At 51.1% G+C, this 24043-nt stretch overlaps 7 protein-coding genes across 7 annotated transcripts; 5 read left to right on the forward strand and 2 right to left on the reverse strand.

Annotated features, from left to right (window-relative positions):
- Positions 1-112: 112 nt before the first annotated feature.
- Positions 113-2511, forward strand: TRIREDRAFT_36822 (uncharacterized protein; the record flags this gene model as incomplete). The annotated part of the gene is made up of 3 exons (XM_006963984.1): positions 113-1374; positions 1555-1559; positions 1946-2511. Coding segments are annotated over 3 exons (1833 nt in total), but the record flags the coding sequence as incomplete, so codon positions are not given.
- A 743-nt stretch (positions 2512-3254) lies between these two features.
- TRIREDRAFT_59775 (uncharacterized protein) lies at positions 3255-4459 on the forward strand (the record flags this gene model as incomplete). The annotated part of the gene is made up of 5 exons (XM_006964007.1): positions 3255-3359; positions 3408-3619; positions 3686-3767; positions 3830-4124; positions 4197-4459. The coding sequence occupies 5 exons, from the start codon at positions 3255-3257 to the stop codon at positions 4457-4459; spliced, it is 957 nt and encodes a 318-aa protein (XP_006964069.1).
- A 628-nt stretch (positions 4460-5087) lies between these two features.
- TRIREDRAFT_105798 (major facilitator superfamily transporter) lies at positions 5088-6770 on the reverse strand (the record flags this gene model as incomplete). Its single annotated transcript, XM_006964163.1, has 1 exon — positions 5088-6770. One exon carries the CDS (start codon positions 6768-6770, stop codon positions 5088-5090), a length of 1683 nt encoding a protein of 560 aa, XP_006964225.1.
- Positions 6771-7630: 860 nt separating this feature from the next.
- Positions 7631-9456, forward strand: TRIREDRAFT_3262 (succinate semialdehyde dehydrogenase; the record flags this gene model as incomplete). The annotated part of the gene is made up of 6 exons (XM_006963939.1): positions 7631-7921; positions 8086-8182; positions 8305-8362; positions 8427-8642; positions 8726-9114; positions 9173-9456. The coding sequence occupies 6 exons, from the start codon at positions 7631-7633 to the stop codon at positions 9454-9456; spliced, it is 1335 nt and encodes a 444-aa protein (XP_006964001.1).
- A 660-nt stretch (positions 9457-10116) lies between these two features.
- On the forward strand, positions 10117-11571 carry TRIREDRAFT_59377 (uncharacterized protein; the record flags this gene model as incomplete). Its single annotated transcript, XM_006964008.1, has 2 exons — positions 10117-10220; positions 10278-11571. Coding segments are annotated over 2 exons (1398 nt in total), but the record flags the coding sequence as incomplete, so codon positions are not given.
- A 518-nt stretch (positions 11572-12089) lies between these two features.
- TRIREDRAFT_59690 (uncharacterized protein) lies at positions 12090-15398 on the forward strand (the record flags this gene model as incomplete). Its single annotated transcript, XM_006964009.1, has 3 exons — positions 12090-12428; positions 12478-14886; positions 14988-15398. The coding sequence occupies 3 exons, from the start codon at positions 12090-12092 to the stop codon at positions 15396-15398; spliced, it is 3159 nt and encodes a 1052-aa protein (XP_006964071.1).
- Positions 15399-15839: 441 nt separating this feature from the next.
- Positions 15840-22621, reverse strand: TRIREDRAFT_105804 (polyketide synthase; the record flags this gene model as incomplete). Its single annotated transcript, XM_006964164.1, has 6 exons — positions 22010-22621; positions 17120-21950; positions 16691-17056; positions 16549-16631; positions 16098-16492; positions 15840-15915 (listed from the first exon to the last, which is right to left on the reverse strand). Exons 1-6 carry the CDS (start codon positions 22607-22609, stop codon positions 15840-15842), a joined length of 6351 nt encoding a protein of 2116 aa, XP_006964226.1. The 5' UTR covers positions 22610-22621.
- Positions 22622-24043: the final 1422 nt, after the last annotated feature.

The raw sequence follows: 24043 nt of genomic DNA on the forward strand, positions 1-24043 counted from the left end.
TCTGTCAATACGCGTGTCGTGTCATCCATCTACCTTCCGAGTTTTCGCCTCCTCCTGCCATATCTCCATTCTACGTCGTGCCAGTACGGCCAGCTCAGCGTCACAACACAAGATGTTCCAGTTTTTCAAATCAGAATTCTTCAATTTCGAGTTCTTGCGTGTCCTACACGCCGCCCCTTTTCACGGATCGGAAATTGGAGAGTGCCTTGTTGCCAGGACCAGGATTACTGATAATGATCCGGAAAGCTGGTACCGCGCCTGGACAGCAGAAGCTGAGCGTGCAGTCAGCGTGGGCGAAGACGCTGTAAAGCATGGCGATCGGGTCGAAGCTTCATGGGCATTCATCAGAGCTTCGAACTATTATCGTTCCAGCGAGTTCTTTCTGCACTGCGAGCCGCAAGATCCCCGGCTTCTGAACGCTGCCCAAAAAAGCTTTGATATTTTTGAACGGGGGGTCAGACTGTTGGATGGCGAGCTCCACACTCTTGAGATCCCATTCGAAGGCAACATATCGATGCCTGCGAGGCTCTTCCTCCCGCCTGCTCATAAGATGGTGACGGATAAATTGCCCATTCTGGTCCAAATGGGAGGCTTTGATTCGACGCAGGAAGAGCTGTACTTTTACGGGCCAGCAGGCGGACTTCCTCGTGGATATGCTGTTCTAACATTTGATGGCCCCGGTCAAGGCATCTCTCTGCGGCGAGACAGGACTCACATGGTGTCTGACTGGGAGAGAGTGACATCTAAAGTGTTGGACTTTCTCGAAAGCAAACTGGCAGCAAACCACAACATTGACATGGATCGAGTGGCCGTGCTAGGTGCATCTCTTGGAGGGTATCTAGTGCTGCGAGCTGCCGCCGATCCGCGAGTCCGAGCAGCCATCTCGACAGACGGATGCTATGACCTCTTTGACGTGACCAAGAGTCGAATGCCCAATTGGTTCATCGGCGGCTGGCTGAATGGGTGGCTAAGTGACAGCTTCTTTAACTTTGTTGTCAACCGACTGGCGGCAGCCAATTTCCAGCTTCGCTGGGAATTTGGCCACAGCATGTGGATATATGGCGTGAACAACCCAGCCGACGTTATGAGGCAAATGCAGCGCTTCACGCTCCGCCTTGAAGACGGAGGAGAGTATCTATCCAAGTTGAAGTGCGCCACTATGATAACAGGCGCTTCGGACACGTTCTATTTTGTCCCAGAAATCAATGCCGAGCGAATCTTCCGGAAGCTAGACCACATTGACAACAGCAAGAAAGAGCTGTGGATCGGTAAGGGGGTGAGTGAAGGCGGCCTCCAAGCAAAGATTGGGGCTCTAGCGCTTTCTCATCAGAGGATGTTTGCCTTTTTGGATATGCAATTTGGAATTACTCGACCGTCTCTGTCCTAGGAGCGGATATACTTTGTATGCGATACCCTACAAAACCTTACCTACCTACTCTACCTCATATAAAACTATCTTATCCTGTTGATTCAATGGTGGAGGACACAATCTCAGCTCTGCAAGCGATGATAGACGCGTGTAGACGCGTGAGCTTCCGGACCATGCAACTTCAGGGCGTGTCCTATGGCAGACCATGGGCTGCTACTTTGACGGGGCCAACAATAGTTTTCTCCCAGTTTCCGTAGAGAGTAAACCCTCCGAATCCTCCGCCCAGGGCCTTACAAAAGATCCAGACCACCCGAAAGAGAAGAACCTTGAGTCAAAAAATTAACCTCAGTCTTTCTGCTGGCTTTCAAGATTACCAGCTACTGGCTACTGCGTCGAATCGATCAGCCAGCGAAAAGAGCCCCGCAACAATGACGACCGTCGGCACATTGTATTCTTACGTACCTAATGCAAGATGTCTCAAGGTGGGTGATTCGAATGCTTGCGAGTATAAGGGAGTACTCTTAGTCAGAACTCCAACGCCAATATCCTTTAGCTTGGACTTGGATTGACGATGAGACCAGATCCTCGCTGCGGCCAAGGTCAACGGGATCAATGTTGCAACAGCGTCAGATTACAAGCATATGGTCACCAATAAGACACCCGAGTTCCTGGCCAAGTTTCCCATCGGCAAGGTTCCCGCCTTCGAAGCCACCGACGGCACCACAATTGCCGAATCTGATGCAATCGCACAATACGTCTCGGAGGTAGGCCCTCGCTCAGTCCAGCTGCTGGGAGCCAATGCCCCCGAGAGGGCCAGGGTCCGACAATGGATCAGTTTCACGGACAATGAGGTATACGGGAACATGATGGGCGTCGTGCTCTCTCGGGCAGGATTCGCGCCCTATGTGCCAGAGAAGGAGGCTGCCGCCGCCAAAGGGCTGAGCTTTGGGCTGGGAGTTGTCGAGAAATGGCTTTCGGGCCGGGAATGGCTCGCAACGGACCAGCTTAGCTTAGCAGATCTGACATTGGCTGCCGCCTTGTATTGGGCGTACATGCACTATCTCGATGACAAGAGGAGGGAGGCTTATCCACTCGTGACGTCGTGGTACCTGCGAACCATCGGCGCCGAAGGAGTCAAGGACGTGTTTGGGCACCCTAATCTGGTAGCTACCGCGAAGGAATTCGAGGCATGACATTCCTGTGGTGAGAAAGAGGCCAGCATGGACACGAGCAACGAGGCACCACCCATCGGTGCGTTTTATCTGCGTATTATGGATCGGAGACTATAATTCCTAGAGCTGTCTGTAGCCGGCAGGAAATAGTAAGATACGAGATATGGTGACTACCTTCGCACCGGAACGAACCCCTGCTCAGCCCATGCGCCAATAAAAGGAAAGAATCGAGAATCCATTGAGAATCCATGACTCCGACTAGATGCTGTTCACACTGTGGCAAGCGAATGCAGTAATTTTTGCGGCCCTTACTTCGTTACATCGAGTGATGACCATAGGTACTTGTATTTCGCATTTCCTCCTAGAAGGAGCAGAATCACGCTGAGGCTTTGACAACCGCACAACGACCGGGAAAAGCAAGGGCGGGGAGAAGGGCTGCGGCGTAAGTGGTCCGATTCCATGAGAATCTTGAGCCCGTGAGGAGACAAGCTAAATGCACACGATCCAATGACGATGGTGGTTCTCGTATCGGGAATTCGGTGATAGACCCCCCTAGTAGTAGACTCGTCTGACTTCCCAGAAAGGACAGTATAATCTCGATGACTCGTAAGAGTAGAGTAGCATAAGAACAAGTCGGCGGTTGAAGTAGACACAGCCTAATATGCCAGAAAGGCCATCTATCAAAGCTCAAACTTACATTCATCAGGCTAGCTATGGTTCGGATTGCGCTTGCAGGAGGCTCCGGGGGTGTGGGACGAGAGATTATGGATGCCCTTCTTGCCACTGGAAAACACGAGATCACAATAATCTCTCGAAAGGTAACCAAGTGGTACGAAGTCCTCAGGGAGGTGCTAATGAGTCGATAGGAGGCAAATATTCCAGATTTGCAGTCACGAGTATCATGGCTTGTTGCAGATTATGCTGATGCCACGAGGCTGGTGGATATCCTGCAAGGCGTGCACACAGTGCTCTCATTCATCGTGGTTGCTCAGGACAAGGGAAACTTGTCGCAGCGAAACTTGATTGATGCATGCGTCAAGGCAGGCGTCAAACGCTTTGCTCCTAGTGATTGGGCCGGGTTCGTCTACCTCGGTCCCTGTGCCTTGGTATATTCGAGACACACACTAACATTCAACATTGCCAGAGCTTCCACCAACGGGCTCCCGTGGTATGCGGGTAAAACTGCGATAGAACAGTATCTGAAGAAGATCAATGAGGCTGGAAAGGTATGTCCTCCAGCTCCAGTTGAGGAGCCAGCAAGTTAATGTGAAACTGGCATTGTTGCTAGGTCCTTGAGTACTGCTGTTTCCGGCCAGGCATGCTCATGAACTATCTGGCCTTCCCTCAGAAAACAACCAAGTATGCAGATATCTGGGGCATCCACATTGACATGGAACATCGTCGGGCAATCATCCTAGGTGATGCCAAGAATCCCGGCTATTTCAGCATGACAACGATGGAAGACGTAGCGAACATTGTTGCCAAAGCCGTTGAGTATGGAGGAGAATGGCCAACAGTGGGAGGGATCAGGGGCGACAACATCTCCCAGCAAGAGCTAATTCTGTTGGGAGAAAAGATTCGAGGTACTGTTTCCCCCGCCGTCTCCTTGAATTCTCTACCTAAGGTACTCTACTGACATGGTCTACACAATGCAGGTGGAAGATTCGCTGTCGAAACCATCAAATCTGTGCAAGCTCGGGCTGGCAGACTGACTGCCACTTGGCATCCACGAATGGAACATCCTACGGTTCCTGAGGAGCTGAGAGTGTCGTCGGCAAAGATTTTCACTGCCAAGACGATAGTCTCTATTTATCAAGGTAGCTGGGAGGTGTCTGATGAGTGGAACCAGATTTTTCCCGACTACAAGTTCACGAAAATTCGGGAATTTCTTGAAAAGTGGTGGACGGATGCGGAATGACAATTGTTAACGAGAGGATTGTTACATGCGTTATATGTATCGTCTTGATGATATTAATGAGGCCCAATTCAAGATATGGGTGCTTCGCCAGATAAGCCAGAGGATGCACATTGCCTTGCGTTCGTCACCAGACTTGTCAAAAATCCTGTTCCCTTAAGCAGGCAAACCTTGATCATCGGTTGCAGGATTATTCAACGGGCGGTATTATCTAACAGAGAAGGAAAAAACCCGCAGAAATGCCCCAACCAATGGGGATCGTGACAACAGTTCAACGAAACCTCACAGCTCGTACCATTTGTTGATCGTAGGTACTTACCCTACATTTGATTGAAAAATGTATCGGACGTTATTTTTTTGTCAGAGGTGCCAAACAACAAACAGTACGAGTAATTACAATAAGGTACGTGCAGCCGGCCCGCACGTGTCTCTGCGGCCTCAGGCACAGAGACCAAGGTAAACGCACTTGCAACGCTCTTATATTACAGAAATGTTTGCTATCTTAAAATATTCTAAGACCTGAAGCAACTAACTACCTAGGTACTGCCCAGCTAGATCACGTACTGTCATGCAAGTGATTCGAAGTTGATCGGCAGTTTGGTTTGCTCGGTTGGACACATCAACTCGGGTTTCACTTCTGTTCGGCCGGCTTCTCCAGCTCTACGCTCGTGGTTTCAGTGGCTGGCCCTGGAGAAGAAGACGCCTCCTTGCTTCCGCTTTCTAGCCGATACTCGGTGTTGAGTTGGTCGCGCAGCTTGTACGCCTTGAGCGCGATGGCCAGCACGACACCAAAGGAGGCAAAGCCAATGGATCCCTGCCAAACAATCTTCAAGCTCGATACGTACAGATCAATAATCTTCTGGTGAAGAGTCGCATTGTCCGCAAAAGAGGCCACAAAGGCGCGAGTCGCGTGTTGGTATGCAGCGCCGCGAAGCAACAGCTCACGCACTGAGGCATCAGAGACGGAGCGTGCCACCTTGTCAGCGTGGGCGTTGAAGATGGCTGACGGGATGGCAACGCCCCAGATGGATCCCAGATTGCGCAAAAACGTCCACGTTGCGGTGGCAAGCGCGACTTCGGACTCTGGCAGGCTCGCCAGGATTGCGGGCAGACAGCTGGTGAAGACGAAGCCGCAGCCGAAGCCAAAGATGATCTGGAAACCGACCCAGCGGCCCGTCGACGAGTGCTCGTCAAGCAGGGTGAAGAGGCCACAACCAATGGCCATGAGCCCAAACCCGATATAATGCCATCGCCGGTACCGACCAGTCTTTGTAATCATCACGCCCGAGATGATACCGGCGGGTGCCGTCGTCGTGGCAATGGGAAACAGCATGACAGCGGATCTAGCGGGAGTGGCATTGAGCACGGCTTGGAAGTACACGGGCAGGAAGTAGCAGACCCAGAAGAGGAGGATGCTGTGGACGAAGCTGATGGCCAGCGTCGCAGCCGCTGTTCGATTGCCAAATAGACGCAGGGGCATCACGGGCTCCTTGACCCATGGAGCTGCCTCGTATCCGATGAAGCCGATGAGACCGACGAAGCCCAGTACCAACGGAACGATGGTCCGCCACGATGACCAAGCGTGCGTAGTTCCTCCCCAGGTGAGAGCCAACAGCGTCGAAGTGACTGAAGCCGTTAGGATGGCATATCCAGCCCAATCAACGCATGCAAGGCGCTCGGCAACGGTTCCCTGGCGCGGGTTTCGCATCCTGAGAAGCACCAAGACCAAGGCAAGCGTCACGCCGGAGATGGGCAAGTTGAGGTAGAAGATCCAGCGCCAGGTGACGTGCTGGGTGAAAGCACCACCAATGATGGGGCCAACCACGGCGGCAATGGCCCAGACGGAGCTGATAATGCCTGCATATTGGCCTCGCTCTCGAAGCGACACCAAATCGCATACGACGACTTCGGACAGAGTTGCAATACCGCCTCCTCCCAAGCCCTGGATTGTTCGCCCGGCAATCAGCATGCCCGTGCTCGTAGCGGCGCCTGAGATGGCGCTTCCCGCGGCGAACAAGATCAGCGACGTCACGGTAGCTGTTCGGCGGCCAAAGATGTCGGCGGCCTGGCCAAACAGCGGCGCGGACGTTGTCGCCGCGAGGAGGTACGAGTTGATGATCCATACGTAGAGCTCACCAGAGTTGAGCTTGGCCGTGATTGTCGGGAGGGCAGTCGAGATGATGGATGTGTCCAAAGCGACGAGGAATGTCACACAGCTAATGGCTACAAAAATGAGCCAGAAGCGAGCATCCTTGGGCGGCGCCTCGGGCTCGATAGTAACTGGAGCTGGCGCTGTCCCTTTCTCAGCGTCCATGGTGATCTAGTTCGTTGGGTGGATGAAGTATGATGCGATGAGATGTTCAAACTTTTCTCCCCCTTTTGTCGTGTATGTGAGGACGAAACTCCAGACTGGCCCTGGAAATTGCAGTGAAATCCCTGCATTTGTCGGCGACTTTCTACGTGCATTGGAGAGTAGCATTGAAGTAAAAAGCCCCGATCAATGGGGGAGATGAATGCCCAATATGTATCAGGCTTTAGGCGTTGTGATACCAGTATAATACCTTAGGTAGTATCAGAAGATGAGTGGCGCCATGAGCTTCGGAAAGTCTCGATGTGGATGAAGTGTAAGGAATGCAAGACGAGGAGCTGCAAGACGAGCTCATAAGAATACAGGTTGTGAGAGAGAGTGGAGGATGCACTGCTGATTAGTAGAGGAAGAGTGTCGATGCGGGACTTGATGGTGTGCAAGCCAAGGTACTAGCTGAGATGACAGGTACGGCGAGAAGCCCTTAAATACCAAAGTCAACGTATCAAGCTGCAATGGACGTTCGTGTTAATTCGAGCACGGTCTGGCAGGTGCCGAAGGCATAGCCTCACTTCTCTCTCATAGGATCATTGCGTGAAGAGATCGAGCTTAGAGCTTACTACTACTACTACTCGGCAATGGCTACGAGCTTCAGCTCAACCGTGGTTGCTAAGCGAATCCATAGAAAACCGCCGAAGGTGTCGTTCAATCAGCTCTGGATTGGCCATAGATCCGGGCGAGTATTGGGTACTGGAGAGAAGATATTCTATTATTCGAAACGTATTCAATGATAAAAAGGAAGAGCCATCATGGCTGCAGAATCCTAGCAATCCCTTCAATTGTCCAATTGTATCATCACAACCAGAACCATGCATCTCATCGACTTTACCAAGTTTGCAAACATCGTAGACGGCACCCGTCGCTCGTCTGAGAGTTTCTACACTGGCACAAACGCGGCGACTGGATCATCGCTATGGCAGACCCCTGTTGCTACAAGCCAAGACGTCGAAGATGCGGTTGTCGCTGCGCGAAAGGCATTTGGTTCCTGGGCAGCGAAAACGTACAAGGACCGGACTGAGCTGCTTGAAAGGTTTGCCGATATATTTTTGGCCCATGCAAACCAGTTTATCGAGCTGCTAGGTGCAGAAACGGGTCGAAGTGTATGGGATAAGTAACTCTGCTTGACCAAAACATGGCTTATATCGTGTCTAGGCTCAAGTGAATGCGATTGAGGTACACTGGGCGGCGAACTGGTTTAGATACCCATGTTGGTGAATTGGTGCTGTTGGCGGCTGGGCTGGGCTGACCGGAACGAATAGCAAAGTATGAAATATCAGAGAAAAGGCAAGAGGATGAGACGAAATATACGATTGTCCGATACGAGCCTCTGGGGGTCGTGGCAGCGATATGTCCATGGAATTGTGAGTCTGGTTGCTTCAAGTACTACAGTTGGATGCTGGCTAAACATCTACCCTCAGTTCCCTTGATGCTCGGTATGCCCATTTCAGTTGCAGCTCATCGTGAATCTGTCTGATGAATGCAGCAATTGGCAAAATTGCCCCAGCGATAGCCACAGGAAACTGTGTCATCGTGAAGCCATCGTATGCTCTCCCAGTGCCGGAAAAGTACCTAACAATGATGCAGCTTCTGATTAATTATAAGTAGGCCATTTGCCCCATACACGGCGTTAAAACTGGTTGAGTTGGCTCAACAGGTATTTCCTCCAGGAGTAGTACAAGCTTTGGGAGGAGATGATCATCTAGGTCCCCAGCTCGTCCGTCATCCAGGAATTCAAAAGATATCATTCACTGGGTCAACCATTGCTGGCAAGAAGATTATGGAGGCCTGTGCCGGGACGGTCAAGAGGCTGACTTTGGAAATGTAGGACAACTCATCTGATGCCCCCCCCCCCCCCCCCCCCCTCCTTTTTGAGTCTTGCAGCGAAAGCTGATAAAGAGAAATAGGGCCGGAAATAATCCATCGCTTGTTCTTCCAGACGTTGACATCGAGAAAACAGCTCCTTTGATAGCTGCTGGCCTATGGTTCAACGCAGGTCAAATCTGTCTCGCTAGCCGCCGATTATACATCCACGAAACCATCTATGAGAGCTTTGTTGACGCACTTGCACGAGCCACAAACTCCGCTGCCAAAGATGTCGTGGCCAACGTGGGCCCTGTGCAGAACTATATGCAACTGAAGAAATTGCAGGCGTTGTTTGAAGATATTCGCAAGCGGGGATACAAAATCAGAACCGAACAGGCCGGGATACGCGATGGGGAGGGGTTTTACGCCTTTCCTACGATTGTGGATAATCCGCCCCCTGATTCGACCATTGTCAAGGAGGAACACTTTGGTAAGCCTGCTGCTAGAGTACCACTGAGAAATGATTGCTGATAATGACTGCATGCCAGGCCCCGTCATCCCATGTATACCGTTTTCTGACGTTGATGAAGCAATTCGTCTTGCCAATAACACGGAAAGTGGGCTCGCGGCGAGCATCTGGACGAACCAAATGGAACTTGCCGAAGACATTGCCAGGAGGCTAGAGGCGGGAAATATCTTTATTAATGGGCCACCTCAACCAGATCCGTTTGTCCCCTTTGGGGGCCACAAGCAGAGCGGTATCGGGGTTGAGTATGGGCTTGAAGGCTTGTTGAGCTACTGCCAGATCAAGTCGATATACAAGTATCAATGAGCCGGTGGCAGCGAGTGTGGTTCTGCTTTTGAGAGGAACAGGGGGCTTTGTTGGCGCAAATGGGCTTGGATGAGATGTAATCGGCACTTGCTCCTCCTACCTTCAAACAGCGTGCAGAGCTTGACATTCTGTCTCCTGTGATTTTCCTGGAACCAACGGTGAGCCGCCGCTGTTACGAAAGTCCAGTATCTTGGACTTACATCCTTTTAGTAAGCTACTCCCGTATATCGCATATCTACTCACTTGCCTCTGGCATGGAGCCATCCCCTCCCCTCTGGTGAATGTACGGGTAATCCATCGAATCACCAATCTGGTCAACCATGCCGCCTTGACTTGTGATATCAAACCATCGGCGACTTTCCATAACGAGAATCGAATGGCACTGCCGTTGGCATCATGCCACTACCCGAACCGCTGGTGCAGCGAAGTTGGCTTAAAAAAGACATGCTTGCCACAGAGCAGACATGGAAGGTTTGTGTTTTTCTCCAAAGTCACGTCACATGATGGCCGAAATGGATGCATCAAACTGGTGGTTAATACAGACCAGCCTCACACCTCAAAGGGTGGCACTGGCTAGCGCTTTCGTCTACTTTGTCGTTCCGCGCATCCTCAGTGTAAGCTGATATTTCCCCTTGAAGGGGAATGTTATGCTGACTCCGCCAGTTTCTAAAAACACTTTTTTCACCCATCCAGAAAGTTCCGGGCCCTATACTCAACAAAATTACATCATGGCCGTTTACTCTGTCAGTACTAAGGGGAGCAAGGTATGACTTGTGCACTCACATTGACAACAAAGTCATTGATCATTGACAGCTGTTTAGCCATCACTTCGCGGACAGGCTACATAAAGAATATGGCCCTATCGTCGTATTGGCACCGGACATGATCTCCATCTCCGACCACGCTGAGGTGAAGCGCATCATCCAGACGCAGGACTGGCACAAGTCAGAAGCTGTCTATGGCAACTTCAGGCAGGATCCCAGGCGTCCCACGCTGATTGCTTTTACCGACAAAGCTGCCTATTCAGTGCGGAAGCGCATGATCTCGTCCATGTTCGGCATACGTTATATCCGCAGTATGCAACCACTGATGCTAGAATGCATCAACGTTGCTGTCGATAAGCTCGATGCACAATGTGGAAAGCAGCCCGTTGAGGTGGACATGCAGCATCTCATCCAGAGTTTGGCTGTCGATATTATTGGTGTCACCACATTTGGTCAGAGCTTCAACGTCGTACAGAACGGCTCACACCCGCTGCCGGACCAGATAAAAAAGGCGTTGAAGTTAGCTGGCGTGCTGATGCTGGTCCCGTGGATCCGAAACATTCCTTTCCTGCCGGCTCGTGATCCCTATGTCGACAAGTTTACGTCCGATGCCGTGGAAAATCGCAGGGCAATCCTCAAGGCGAGCAACAAGCGGGATTTGCTGCAGAAGCTCGTAGAAGCGGGCGATGATTCCGAGGACTCCGTCTTTCGCCGATCGGACATTCAAGATGAGGCTGTTATCTTGTTGACTGCGGGCAGTGAAACCACAGCCAACGCGGAAATTTTCACCCTCATCATGCTGACGAAAAACAAGGATAAGATGGCCAAGCTTGTGGCCGAGGTCGACAAGTGGTATCCGCCGTCAGACCCTGACAAGGTTGTTGATTGCGAGTATAGCTTTACGGGAATGACCTACCTTCAAGCTTGCATCGATGAGACGATGCGCCTTGTGCCCGGCCAAGCGACGGGCAGCCCTCGTGAGTGTCAGAAAGAGGAGAAGGTTTTAGGCTACAGCATCCCCAAGGGGACCACCGTCTTCCCATGCACCCAGAATGTTCACATGGATGAGAAGGTCTGGCCTCACGCAACCGAATTCTTGCCGGAGCGCTGGCTGGACATTTATGCTGGAGGAAAGGTGAACGAAGTTCCCTTTTGGCCCTTCTCCGCCGGTAGTCGCGTGTGTATCGGAAAGCATTTCGCGTTGCAGGAGATGCACATGACGCTGGTCAGCCTTTTCCGGCGCTTCGAGTTCGAGTATGTGCCTGGGCAGGATGAGACTACAGTGTTTCGGGTTGCGCAGCAGCTTCAAGCTCATCGATACATGATTAAGGTGAAGCGCCGCAGCTTCTAATGCCGCAGCAAGGGTGCCACCAAAAGTTTTCACACACATGTACGTTAATTGTAAGCTCGGAATATGACTATTACTGGACTGAGACGGTAGCCAAGGAATATTATCCAGCTGTGCTTACAGTCCTGTGTTGACACGACCAACTGCAATATTCCGACTTTGGCTTACCGACATTCCAATAGTATTGCGCAAACCGCGACCACCGATTTTCCGTCAACTGCGATCCTAAATGGCGGTTATCCACACTCTTGGAATCCATGTCACTTATAGCACATATTGCCATATGAAGTGAAGTAGCGGCGTGGATCAATCTACAAGTACCTAGCCAAGGTCCGATACCACACCAACTTCAACAAGCGAAGATACATTGTCGGCGATATTCCACTGAATAGTCCATGGGAGCCATATAGTATATGACGGATCCTGTTTGTATATAAACACCATGTTATGCTTCATACGATTCATGCCGGACGTACATAGCTGGTTTATAGCCGAAGTTACACCCAGGACACGCCAATACGATGCGTTCGTTTGTGAAGGCCAACGTTGATTTCTCCTCTGCAGAGAGAAAGGAGGACTATATACACTCTCTGCCAGAGTTGGTTGACTTCAATGCTGTTCAAAACCCCAATCACCTTCTTTGCATCCAGGCCCGATCAAACGCGCCATGGGTCAAAATCACCAATGCTCAATTCAAGGTCGCGATTGACCAATGCGCCACATGGATTGCGGAAAACGTCAAGCTGCCCAAGGCCAGGACAAAGCATGATCTTACAGGGAGACTGCCGGTTGCTCTGCTGATGGAGAGTGACTTTGGTCTCCTGGTGCACCAGTTCGCTCTTGTGTCTATGGGCATTCCCGTGCGTAATTTCATTCCGAGCCTCCTCCGTGCTTCTCTGACTTGGCTAGCCACTTGTCCTCTCCGCTCGTCTGAGTCCTGAAGCCATCTTCCACCTCCTGCGAAGTACTGAAGCTTCATCTCTCATTGTTTCTCAAAGGGTCGCCATGATCACCAAAGGAGCTTTCGGGAATGTCAAGACCAGTGACTTTCATGTTGCTCAGCCGTACAGCACTTTCTGCAATGTCCCGGCAGACAAAAGCGTCAGGAAGCAGTCGGTTTACCCGGATAACATTGACGCCAACATTGTGCTTCTGCACTCCTCTGGAACTACAGGCCTTCCGAAGCCAATCGCTCTGAGCCACAGACAGCTCATGTTTTCCGTCAGTCACGGTGACTTCGAAACAGAAGAGGAGGCTCAAGGAATTGTCATCTCTACATTGCCCCTGTTCCATGGCTTCGGGCTTCTTGCACCAGGACTCTCGATGGCTATTGGAAAGACAGTGTGCTTTCCCGCCTCGGACGAAGTTCCCGATGCTCAATCAATTGTCGATCTTATCAACATGTCTGGCGCAACTGGCATGCTGACTGTGCCTTTCCTTCTCGAAAACATGGCTGCTCTGCCGAACGGAACCGGTCTGAGGGCTCTGGCCAAATTGGACTTTGTTGGAACCGGAGGAAGTGCTCTGAGTGCTGACTTCGGAGTATCTGCGTCAGCTGCGGGCGTCAAGCTACTGAACCTCTACGGGACAACTGAAACGGGCCCGTTGACGAAGACATTTGCGCCTAAATCGGGTTACGACTGGAAATACTTCAGACTCCGACAGGATATGCTGTTCAAGGTCACGGAGCTCCCCCCAGTTGACGGCGAGAAAAGGTTCAGGCTGACGGTATTCCCATTTGGTGCCGATAAGCCATTCGAGATTGCCGATCAACTCATTCGAAGCGAGAAGTTCCCCGAGACGGATTTTGCCGCTGTCGGACGCGACGACGATGTCGTTGTTCTTGCAACTGGCGAGAAGGTCAACCCATTATTATTGGAAACCGCCCTGACTGATTCTGGACTGGTCAAATCAGCGATTGTATTTGGCGAGAACCAGTTCCAGATAGGTGTCGTCGTCGAGCCTGCAACTCCTCTAAATCCCGACCAGAAGGAGGAATTCAGGAAAAAGATTTGGCCTATCATTGTACGCGTAGGAGAACGCATGGACACCACCGCGAGAATCTACTCGCCCAATGCCGTGATTGTCGTTCCGTCATCCGTCACAATCCCGAGAACCGACAAAGGATCAATTGCTCGAAAAGAGGTCTTCCAACTGCTCGAAAAGGAAATTTCACAGGTTTATGAGGACCTCGAGAACGGCTCCATTGAAGAAACACCACTCGACTACGATAAACTCGAGCAAGAACTCAAGGGACTGATTCAGAAAAGACTCAAACTGAGAGTCCATCCTGGGAAATGGACAGTTGATGACAACTTGTTTCATCTGGGCCTCGACTCTCTACAAGCCACAACGCTGCGACGCATCCTTCTTTCAGCTGCTTCAAAAACGCCTCCAGACGTCATTGGGAAAGATTTTATCTATGTAAATCCCTCCGTCAAAGCCATCGCAAACGCTCTGAGACCCGCCAACGGCCCCATTGGCACGGAGAGCGCATCGGTTGCACAGGAAGTAGATGATTATGCCCAGCAGTATTCCATCAAGGGCTTTGAAGTGCAAGATATAGTGCCAAAAGCTTCTCCCAAGCTTATCCGGGGAGCAGTGGTGCTTCTGACAGGCAGCTCAGGTGGCCTGGGATCCCACGCGCTGGGGAAACTTGCCGAGTCCACCCAAGTTGCCAAGATCGTCTGCTTGCAACGAAAGCGGCCAGGCACCGTCATCAACCCCATTCCAGGGGCAGCCAAGGTCGACAGAGCCTCTATTGAAGCCAAGGGCATTAAATTGACCGACGATCAATGGGCAAAGATTACGGCGCTAGAAATTGATCCAACCATAGACAACTTGGGGCTTCCTGCGATGGTCATGGGCATGGTGTCGAAGACGGTCACCCATATCTTGCACGCAGCTTGGCCCATGGATTTCCACATGCGGCTGCCATCCTTCGGCTACCAGTTTTCATATCTCAAGAATCTTTTGAGAATCGCTGTTCAAGCGCCGCAAAAGGTCCGTTTTCTCTTTGTCTCGTCCATTTCCGCCCTCGCCAAGCTAGGGCTCATCACTCCTGGAAGACCCATCCCAGAAGAGCCCCTGGATGTGGAAAGCGCCGCCTGTGGCATCGGATACGCCGATGCAAAGTTGGTTTGTGAGAAGATTCTCGAAGAGGCAGCCTCACTCTACAATAGCAATGTGGAGGTAGTAATCGCCCGATGCGGACAGCTGAGTGGCGCTCGGAAGACGGGAGCGTGGAACGTCAGTGAGCAGATTCCTATGCTTATCCGCACCTCTCAGGGCCTAGGAATTCTGCCCATATTGGAAGGAGTATGCACTTTTCCTACCTCACCCCATTCATTCCATGACTGTCAACGAGTATACACGCCCCTCGGTCACGACTCGATAAGCACTAACTTTTGATACCACAGACTGTTTCCTGGATCCCGGTAGATGATGCTGCAGCAACGGTGGCAGAACTTCTATTCGCGCCAGACGCTCCAGGCCTGGTCACGCACGTAGAGAACCCGGTCAGACAGTCCTGGTCCGAGGTCTTTCAGATCATCGGTAACGAGCTCCGCATCACAAAGACGCTCTCCTTTGACGACTGGCTGGGGGAGGTCACATCAACGGCCGAAAGGGACGTCGAGGATTATCCCGTAAGGAAGCTGTACGAGTTCTTCAAGCTTTATTTCCGTATCGCGTCTTCAGGGGCAGTTGTCATGGGGACTGATATGAGCCGCAAGAACTCAGCTACACTACGTTGTCTCAAGGCCCTGGACAGAGGAACCATTGCTGGATATGTTAGGTACTGGAGATCGGTAGGCTATCTGAGGCAGTGAATAGGCCTTCGGTACAATGCACATCTAGAACTAATTCAAGAGATGCTCTCCTGAACATGCATCAGGTAGTCTCAATACAATCATAACACACAGACTACATTGTATCATGGCCAACATACCTCTTCTCTTGACCGATGTATTTTCTGATACGCATGATGCCACGTAGTTCTTCCAAGAGATCCGAGTAAGTTGATGTAATCCACCGAATGCACCGACAGTCAAGGATCACCGGATCAATTCATCGGCGATAAATAGACGCGGAGTTCCATGGATGGGAATTGCAGTCTTGTGGATGCCAGTTCGGTGGTTTCTTACGGACAAATTGGATCACCTTGGACTAGCATCCTCTAATTCACATGGATGTTCCAGCTGCCTGGCCCATTCTAAGATTGGCGAATCGTCTCAAGCTGGTGCCAATGATTGACATATGCACCCCTGTCTCTACGTGTCGATGTCCCGCATACTTTGTGGAATGCCATTTTGGTGCTCCACGGGGAGAGCCGTGTACTTGTGATATCTGTTCAATGAATGCGTAATTGCCCATTTTTAAGAAGAGCCCAAACTTGACGCGAGACTTCTAGCCGCCTGTGCCAACCCCACAGCCAGGCCCAACACCATACTCTCCTCGAGGGAAGAGGGTATCAATCGGAAGAAATACCAAGGATGTCAAACAAGAATTTGTAGCCTGGAGCCACCCACTCTTCCCATTTCGCCATCCCCGGTGCAAGCGTCAGGTCGAAAATGTGTCGCTGACCCGGTACCGGGATGAACCCGTGTCTGATACCCTGTGTTCTCAGGGCATCAACAAAGTCAACCGAAGAGTGGAAGGGGACAACTTCATCCTCGTCGCCGATGATGACAAACGTCGGTGTGCGATAGGTGCCGAGGCGGACCTGAGACAGCGGGCTGATAGCTGTAACTCGCTCGGGCTCAGGAGCTTGGAAGGTGTTTCCATCAGTAGGAACACCATCTAGTAAAAGAGACACACCGTTCTGTTCTTTGACAAGAGCCAGCACCAGCTCTGAGCGGGGATCTCCTGGTTCAAGCCAGCCCAGACCGGTTGTATCAGTACTACTGAATGCGTGACTCGATGCCTGTACGTCTGCATGAGTAATGATGATATGTGGAGCGACGAAAAGAATGAACATACTGTTTGCGTGCCTAAAGCCTTTCGGATCTCGGACATTGACATTGTGCGGGAATGGTAGTCTTTGCCCATTCTTAAGGAATCATCTTTTATTAATTGTTAGCAAAGTTGCGAAAGTCTTTCCAATGGAAATGTCTAAACATACCCGAAGGATCGTAATGTGTAGGGCAGTAAAATGCCAAAACAGCCAAAGGAGGAGGCAAACCTGCGGCTGGAGCAGTCCAAGCAGTAGTCATTGCCAAATGCCCTCCTGTTGACCAGCCGACGACGACAATCTTTGAGCCATCCACGCACATGCCTGCCTCTCGCAGCAGCAATGGAACCTCTTTTCTTGCCCAGGCATAGGCATCTCGAACATCTGCCATAGGTCCATCAAGGACATTGACGTGAGGGCAAAGTCGATAGTCTAGGCTAATGGGCAATAAGCCATTTGCTAGGAGAAAGGATGTCTGGGACGGCCGAATGGCTTTCCTCGACAGCGTCAAATGGCCGCCTCCGTGGATCATGAGCGCTATCGATAATGGAACATGTCAGTTGACTTATTTCAGGGATGAGTTGGCCAGCTACCGCGTACCTATGGGCATAGCCTCCGAGGGTGGCTCTAGCGGAATGAACATGTCTGCCAGAATGTGGATGCCGTCGACTTCTTTGTAAGTTACCGTCTGAACGCGGTGCCTTGCGTAGTGCGGTCGTCTCAGAGGCTTCTCTAGATGTCCGTTTGTCTTGCTGGCATAGCTATAGGCGTGGTCTTTCACTTGACCGCTCACATTGTTATTGCTGCATCCATCATGAAGGCCGTTTCTCAGCCCACTGGCTTGAGCGACACGTCCATTCGCAAGTCCATTCACACGTCTGTTTATGGACTGCGGTAGGTCCTGTTCCTGTACATCAATTGAGTCTGTGCCTTGTGATGGACCCCCTTGTTCAAGCTCGCCCACTTGCATTGTGAGCAAGTCACTTGGCGAAACTTCAATTCCGAACTTAACTCGCAACTCATCGGCAAGTTCGACTGAAGACAGTGAGTCTAGGCCTAGACTACTGAAACTTTCCTCTTTGCGAATCTCAGACGCCGTAAGACCAATATAACTTGCTATAAGCACCTTCGCGTCGTCGAAGTTGTAAGCTGGTTCTTCAGACTTCGCCGGCAGCGAATCAACAGGAAGGACAGAACTGCCTGCAGCGATAGCCTCACCAGTGCGAATGCGATGCATCACACCAGACGCAGCTGGGCCCTCGGCTCGCTGAGCTTTGACCATGACGGATTCTGAGTAGTTTCTGTCAAGCAATTCTTCTAGTATGCTTGCCTTGATCCTGGTGAAACTTATCTGCGACCCAAGAATGACGAGCCTGCCTTCGGGAGAGAATACAAAGACGTCTCCAATGGCTTGTCGATCACCCTTCATACCGAACATGGCGTACACACTCCAGCGTTTCTGGGTCTTGAAGTCGCAAGGGAGAATTGTCATGTTCTCGATGCTTGTCGCAACAAAGATCTCGTGGCCTACAGTGTTGAGTCTTGAGTTGATCAACAGGCCGAGAACCTGTATGAATGTATCCAGAGATATCGCGTCCATAAAGCGGTCGACAGTGCTATCGCAGTTCGTCGACGCTTCAGCTGGGAGCTCGATCTCAGCGATAGCTTGATCTTCAGACAAAGTGATCGAGGAGATACCTCTGAGAAGTTCAGCATACTCAACAACTCTCGAGAACACAGCATACGCCGTTCTTCTCTTTAGGTGTTCTGCGTTTGGATCCTTGGGGAGGAGAGCCATGCGGTCCGAGATGAGCCCCTCGTATATACGAAAGTCGGACGCCTCTGATAAAGCAGCAAACTGTCCAATCGCATGCATCGTCCTTACAGACTTCGCATCACCTTTTTTTGAGCTGTTGACTGAGAAATTCCATGCACCATCAGCAGTTGAGTCTAGATTTTGTGCCAACACGACTCTCACATCACGGCTGTTGTCGCATCCCAGGCCGTTGGAGAAGACAATCTCGCGGAATTTGATCGTGTGCTCGTTAAAGTCAAAACCTCTCTCCTGAGCACACATGACGGCAATTTCCATGTACAAGGAAGCTGGACAAAGAGGCCTTTGGCGCACAGCGTGGCCTTTGACTATGTTGCTGTATTTTTCACACTGCCTGAGGAGCTGGAACTCGTCGCCTGTGGCCGATACTTTGACGAAGCTCACAAGTCGAGATCGCTGCTGAAGCACCTTGCTGTCAGGATGCTGGACTTTCGTCACTCGATCAACATGTTCGAGCCAATGGTGGGATGGTTGGAACGAAAATGGCGGCAGCCAGATTTGGTCGAGTTGTGAGTCTCCTGGGGAGAGAAAACCCCACCAGGAAATTGAATGGCCTTGTTTCCATAGAGCAGCCGTTACATTGGAGACGGCCACTGCCGAGCCACTCAATGATTGAAAGTTGTGTATCTCAGGCATTGCGACAGCTTTCTTTGCCATGGGGATGATCGGAGTATGCCATCCTGCCTCCAACCAGGTGCATGGGCCAAGACGGCGCTCAAGACGCCGAATGGCATGTGTAAAATACACTGCGTGTCTCGAATGCTCTGCAATGTACTTCGGTGTGATGCTAAGAACAGGCGACTCCGTACATGTCTCTAGCGGAATAAGAGGCTCATTGAACGTCAAGCTATTGGCGAACTTGATTAGATCTGGGAGCAACGGGTCTGTCAATCTCGAGTGAAAGCCGTGGCTCACATCGAGACGCTGATGTCGCGTGCCTTGAAACTGCGGATTGCTGTCTATAAGCTTTTTAACTCTCGCAATAGACGCTCGCTTTCCAACAACAACATGAGCGTTAGGGCTGTTGTGGCAGGCGATCTCAAGGCCATCCTCCACGACTGTCGTGTGTGAGCTTGCAACGATCTGCTGCACAGTCTCGAGATCTGAGTAAATCGCCAACATGGATCCCGGTTCTGAGCCCCATTTTCTCTCTATCAATAGAGCTCGCTTCGCGACCAGACCCAGAGCATCCTCCAGTGACAGCACGCCGGATACAGCCAACGCCGTCAATTCGCCGAGACTGTGACCGATCACTGCGTCAACCTGCAATCCGCCTTCTAGCCAACTTCTCGCACAGGCATATTGAACAGCGAATGTGCCCGCATGGAGAATGACAACGTCTGTGACGGCGTCGGTCTGAATAAGTGAAGACATGATGTCTGAATAGCCCAAGCTTCGCAGTATGTCATTGCAGTTCTCTAGATAACGGCGGAACTGGGGATATAATTCGCAGAGTGTCGGGTCGAGGCCGATCTTCGTCCTAGATTGACCTGAAAAGGCCAGAACAACCGGCATTCGTGTGTTGGGAGACTCAACAATGCCTTCCATCACACCCGCGTGCAGTTGTCTGGTCAGGTCGGACAGACTATGTGCAGAGGTGGACCATCGATAACGGTGGTGTTTTCTGCGTTCGCTCAATGTAAAGGCTACGCTGCCAATACTCAAGGCTTTTCCGGGACTCTGAAAGTAAGAGGCCAGTCGGATGGCTGAGTCTCTCAGAGCATCTTTTGTATGCGCACTCAGAAAGACTGGGTAAGTCGGCGCACCCGCTCTCGGTCTTGCTATCTCAGCGGTCCATTCTGCACAGATCAGCGCCGCATTGCTCCCTGAGGCCCCATAACTGTTGACACAGGCCATGCGTATCTTCGAATCCCACGGCATGAGCTGAGCGGCAATCATCATGTTATCCGGCTCAACAGCGGGAATCTTGGGATTCAGTGTCTTGAATCCAGCTTGCGGAGGAATGGCTTTGTGAGCAAACATTGTGAGGACCTTCAGAAGGCTAGCAACTCCAGCAGCAGTTTCACTGTGTCCTACATTGGCTTTGAGGGACGCAATGTACACCACTGATTGCCGCGATGGCCCTCCAAAGACCTCGCGAATGCTGGAGACTTCGATAGGATCGCCGACCTGAGTACCTGTTCCGTGTGACTCGACATATGTCACCTGATCTGGCTCAATATTGGCAGTCTTGAGGATTCGACAATAGAGCGCCCTCTGAGCATCTCCATGCGGAACTGTGATACCCTGAGACAAGCCGCCCTGGTTTGTAGCTGTCGCAGAAATGACGCCCATAATGTGATTCCCGTCAGCAATTGCTTGCTTGAGTGGCTTCAACACAACGATCCCGACTCCGTCTGCACGGCAATAGCCATCCGCTGATTCATCAAATGGTTTACACTGGCCCGTTCTACTGAGAAATCCCGCTCTGCCGAGATCAATGTAGTTGTGAACTCCGGTAAGGATATTCACACCGCCTGCAAGGGCCATGGAGCAATCCCCAGACTGAATCGCCCTAATTGCGTGATGAACAGCAACCAGCGACGCCGAGCATGCCGTGTCAATGACCTCGGACGGCCCCGTCCAGCCAAAGTAATGGCTGATCTTGCCTGAAAGAAAAGCTCGAATGGTCCCTGTTGCGGCAAATGCAGAGGGAGCGTATGCGTTGGTGTTCTCGTTATACTCGGTATAGCTCGCGCCAATGAAGCACCCTATCGGATCGCCATTTGCTCGGGCATGATGATGAAGGTAGCCACTGGAGTCCAGAGCCTCGTACGCACAAGTGAGCAAAAGCCGCTGCTGGGGATCCATATATGCCGCTTCCTTTTCACTTATGCCAAAGAAGCCATGATCAAATTCATCGACACAATCAACGAAATTTCCGAACCATTGTCGTCTTGTGGTCCAGTCCTTGTCCTGTGATGCCCGAAAAGACTCTTCGAGCCTGACCCGATCTTGGCGCAGCGTTTCCAGCCGCGATTCGCCTCGAGAAATGAGATCCCAGAGTTCGTCGAGGGTATTTGCTCCTGGTAATCGACAAGCCGCGCCTACTACGGCGACCGAATCGGAAGGAAAAGTAGCCCGTCTTGAGATATTAGCATCATTTGTCCGTCGCCTTGCATCCTCCGTGTTGCTCATGACATCCACCTTGGTAATTTCGATGCCAATCTTCTGAAATGGCGGGAGCGGTAAGCAGTCTCCCAGGCCAACCATTGCTATGCGATGAGATTTCCCGAATCGGCGGAGATCTTGCGCTACATTGTTCATGACTCTGTCCCAGTCACAGCAAGAGGTAAGAATGGTGTTGATAACCTCGGCTGTGAGCGAACAGCCTGAAAGAATCTGACCTGTGCTATTGGATCGTACAGCAACCTGAATACAATCGCTGTTGGGCAACTGCCAGTCGGCATCGCGTAGGCAGAGTCCCAGCAGCTCTTTCGCAAGAGCGACATTTTTCGGATTGTGTATGTTGCTTCGCATGTGAACCATCTTGAAGGAGAGGCCTAGTTCCTCTATATATGCCTGCATGGCGGCAATTTGGGATGATGAAGCAATGATGCTTACTGTCTTGGGGTCGGATACAGCAGAGATACGGGACTGTTATATTCTTCTTTAGCATGCGTGCTCCTGAGATGGAGCTGAGTAGATTATCACACCTCTGGGAACTCGCGGATGATTTGCTCCCTCTCAGAGCCCCGTTTCAACCGCACCACCATAGTAGTAGAAATAATTGAGTTTGCATCACACCCAATCTCTCCATATGACCCAATCGCAAAGGCTATCCGAACAGCTTTGGCGGAGTTCTCAACCAGTTGTGTTTCGTCCTTTGACGCAGCCACAACAATGGCCATCATCAATCCAGCACAGAATCCTTGGACCCCACCTGCCCGCAAATGAGGTAGCAGTTCCGAGTGTGTGATACAGTTTTGCCGTAGATACTCGAGATACTGAATCGTATGTATGATGACCAGCAGAGGTAACGTGACGATCCCCGACATGCTGGTCTCCAGCCTTGAAGAATTTCCCGTCTCAATCCATGCTGAAAAGTCTTTTGCAAAATTCAGGCCTTGCTCCAGGGAGGCGATCTTTGGCTGGCTGTTTGCAATAGCCCACCACGTCGCGGAAAGGTTGGAGATTGCTTCGCAAATGGGCGAGTATATGGACGATCTGGTAAGTGAGTTGTGGATATACTCCAGATACGCCTTTGACGGCGCACGGCTCTGGGGAGAAAAGACGATTCCTGATACATTGGCCATGGCTGATAGCATCTTGGTCTTGATTACCGACTTAATTCGCCCCAGGCGGGTGGCCTAGTTGCCCTGAGTAATTGACTGCCACGGTTGGCTAGAGTTCCAATTATGCCCAGTTGACTTCACGATAGGCTACACAAAGTCGTGTAGCATATATAATCTTCACATGCATTGATAAGCTTCACGTCTAGAGAAATCTTAAGTAATGGCCCCGGAGTCTGCGTGATGACAGTCATTTTACTACCCTGGCCACCGACCTGACGCAAAGTCCAGAGCTATTTCGTTTCCCGTTTCCCCAAAAAAGCGAATTCCAAATTTTGAGACTTACATTTTTCCAGGAGAAGGGAAGAAAAATGACAAACGATAGAGAAGAAAGACACCCCCTTGCCAGCGTGCTTGTCGCCAGGTTCGTCTGCTTTTGGAAAAATCCGCGACATTGCACATTCACACATCGGCGTTTGATCCGTGTCGGCTGCTTTTTGCTAACTTCTCGCGATATTCTCCGTAGTATTCATTGATATGTACCAGACATCCCGTTTGTCAGAACAGAAAGGCGTTAGATCCGGAATATGTCATCCTACCATGTCCTTGACGGTACCCTTTTGACGTGAGACGGGCAGCAGTTCAACATGTTCCGAAATGGAACAGCCCCCAACTGCAGAGGCATTCGTCACCATGGCCTTCTAGAATGTCTCATATGAAGCTGTGCGTGCATAGGCGTGGCAGGCTTGTCGTTGCTGTCTAATATGTCTGCACTTGTCACTGCTCGTCAACATCGAGGCCCTTATGCACGAACAGTCCAACCCATCTTCTTCCGTCAGGCTCTATAAGCGGTACGACGCTATTCTTTCCAAGTGTATACGAGATGCCATATTCGGATATCAACCGTATCATAGGTGTAGCACTCCATACGGTAAATCATGCGTACCCTGCACATAATATAGTCTATGCCACTGGGGCGGAAGCATACTACATACAATTTCAAGATACCAGGTAGACGGATGAATTTGGTTGACAACCAGCCACCAAGTGTACGAAGCGTGCTGGCAAAAAGTCTATAGGCAACATACGAATATTTCGTTCGCCTCCTGTCCATCATGACACATAGCCTTTCGATCTTGTCAACAGCTTCCCAATCTGCCACAGTGTCTAAGGAAACAAGCAGCAGTGTTATACATACTACCGTCACCCTTTGAACTATAGGCCTACTCACCCTATGCTGATAGTTTGGAACATACATAGAGCGGTAGAGAGAGCGACAACGAGGTTCCATGAATTGAGGGTGTGGGAACAGGGACTCTTGTCGCTGGAATCATCGGTCTGCATATGCAAGCAGAATCCTTTGCGCTCTTAGCGCTGACGATAGCACGTCAGTTTGTGGCACATCAACAGGTCGCAACTACTAGGTAGAAGAGAACGGTAAGTGGATCTCCAGGCCCA

The sequence above is a fragment of the Trichoderma reesei genome (assembly GCF_000167675.1).
Source record: "Trichoderma reesei QM6a unplaced genomic scaffold TRIREscaffold_6, whole genome shotgun sequence".
In the NCBI taxonomy this organism is placed as follows: Eukaryota; Fungi; Ascomycota; class Sordariomycetes; order Hypocreales; family Hypocreaceae; genus Trichoderma; species Trichoderma reesei.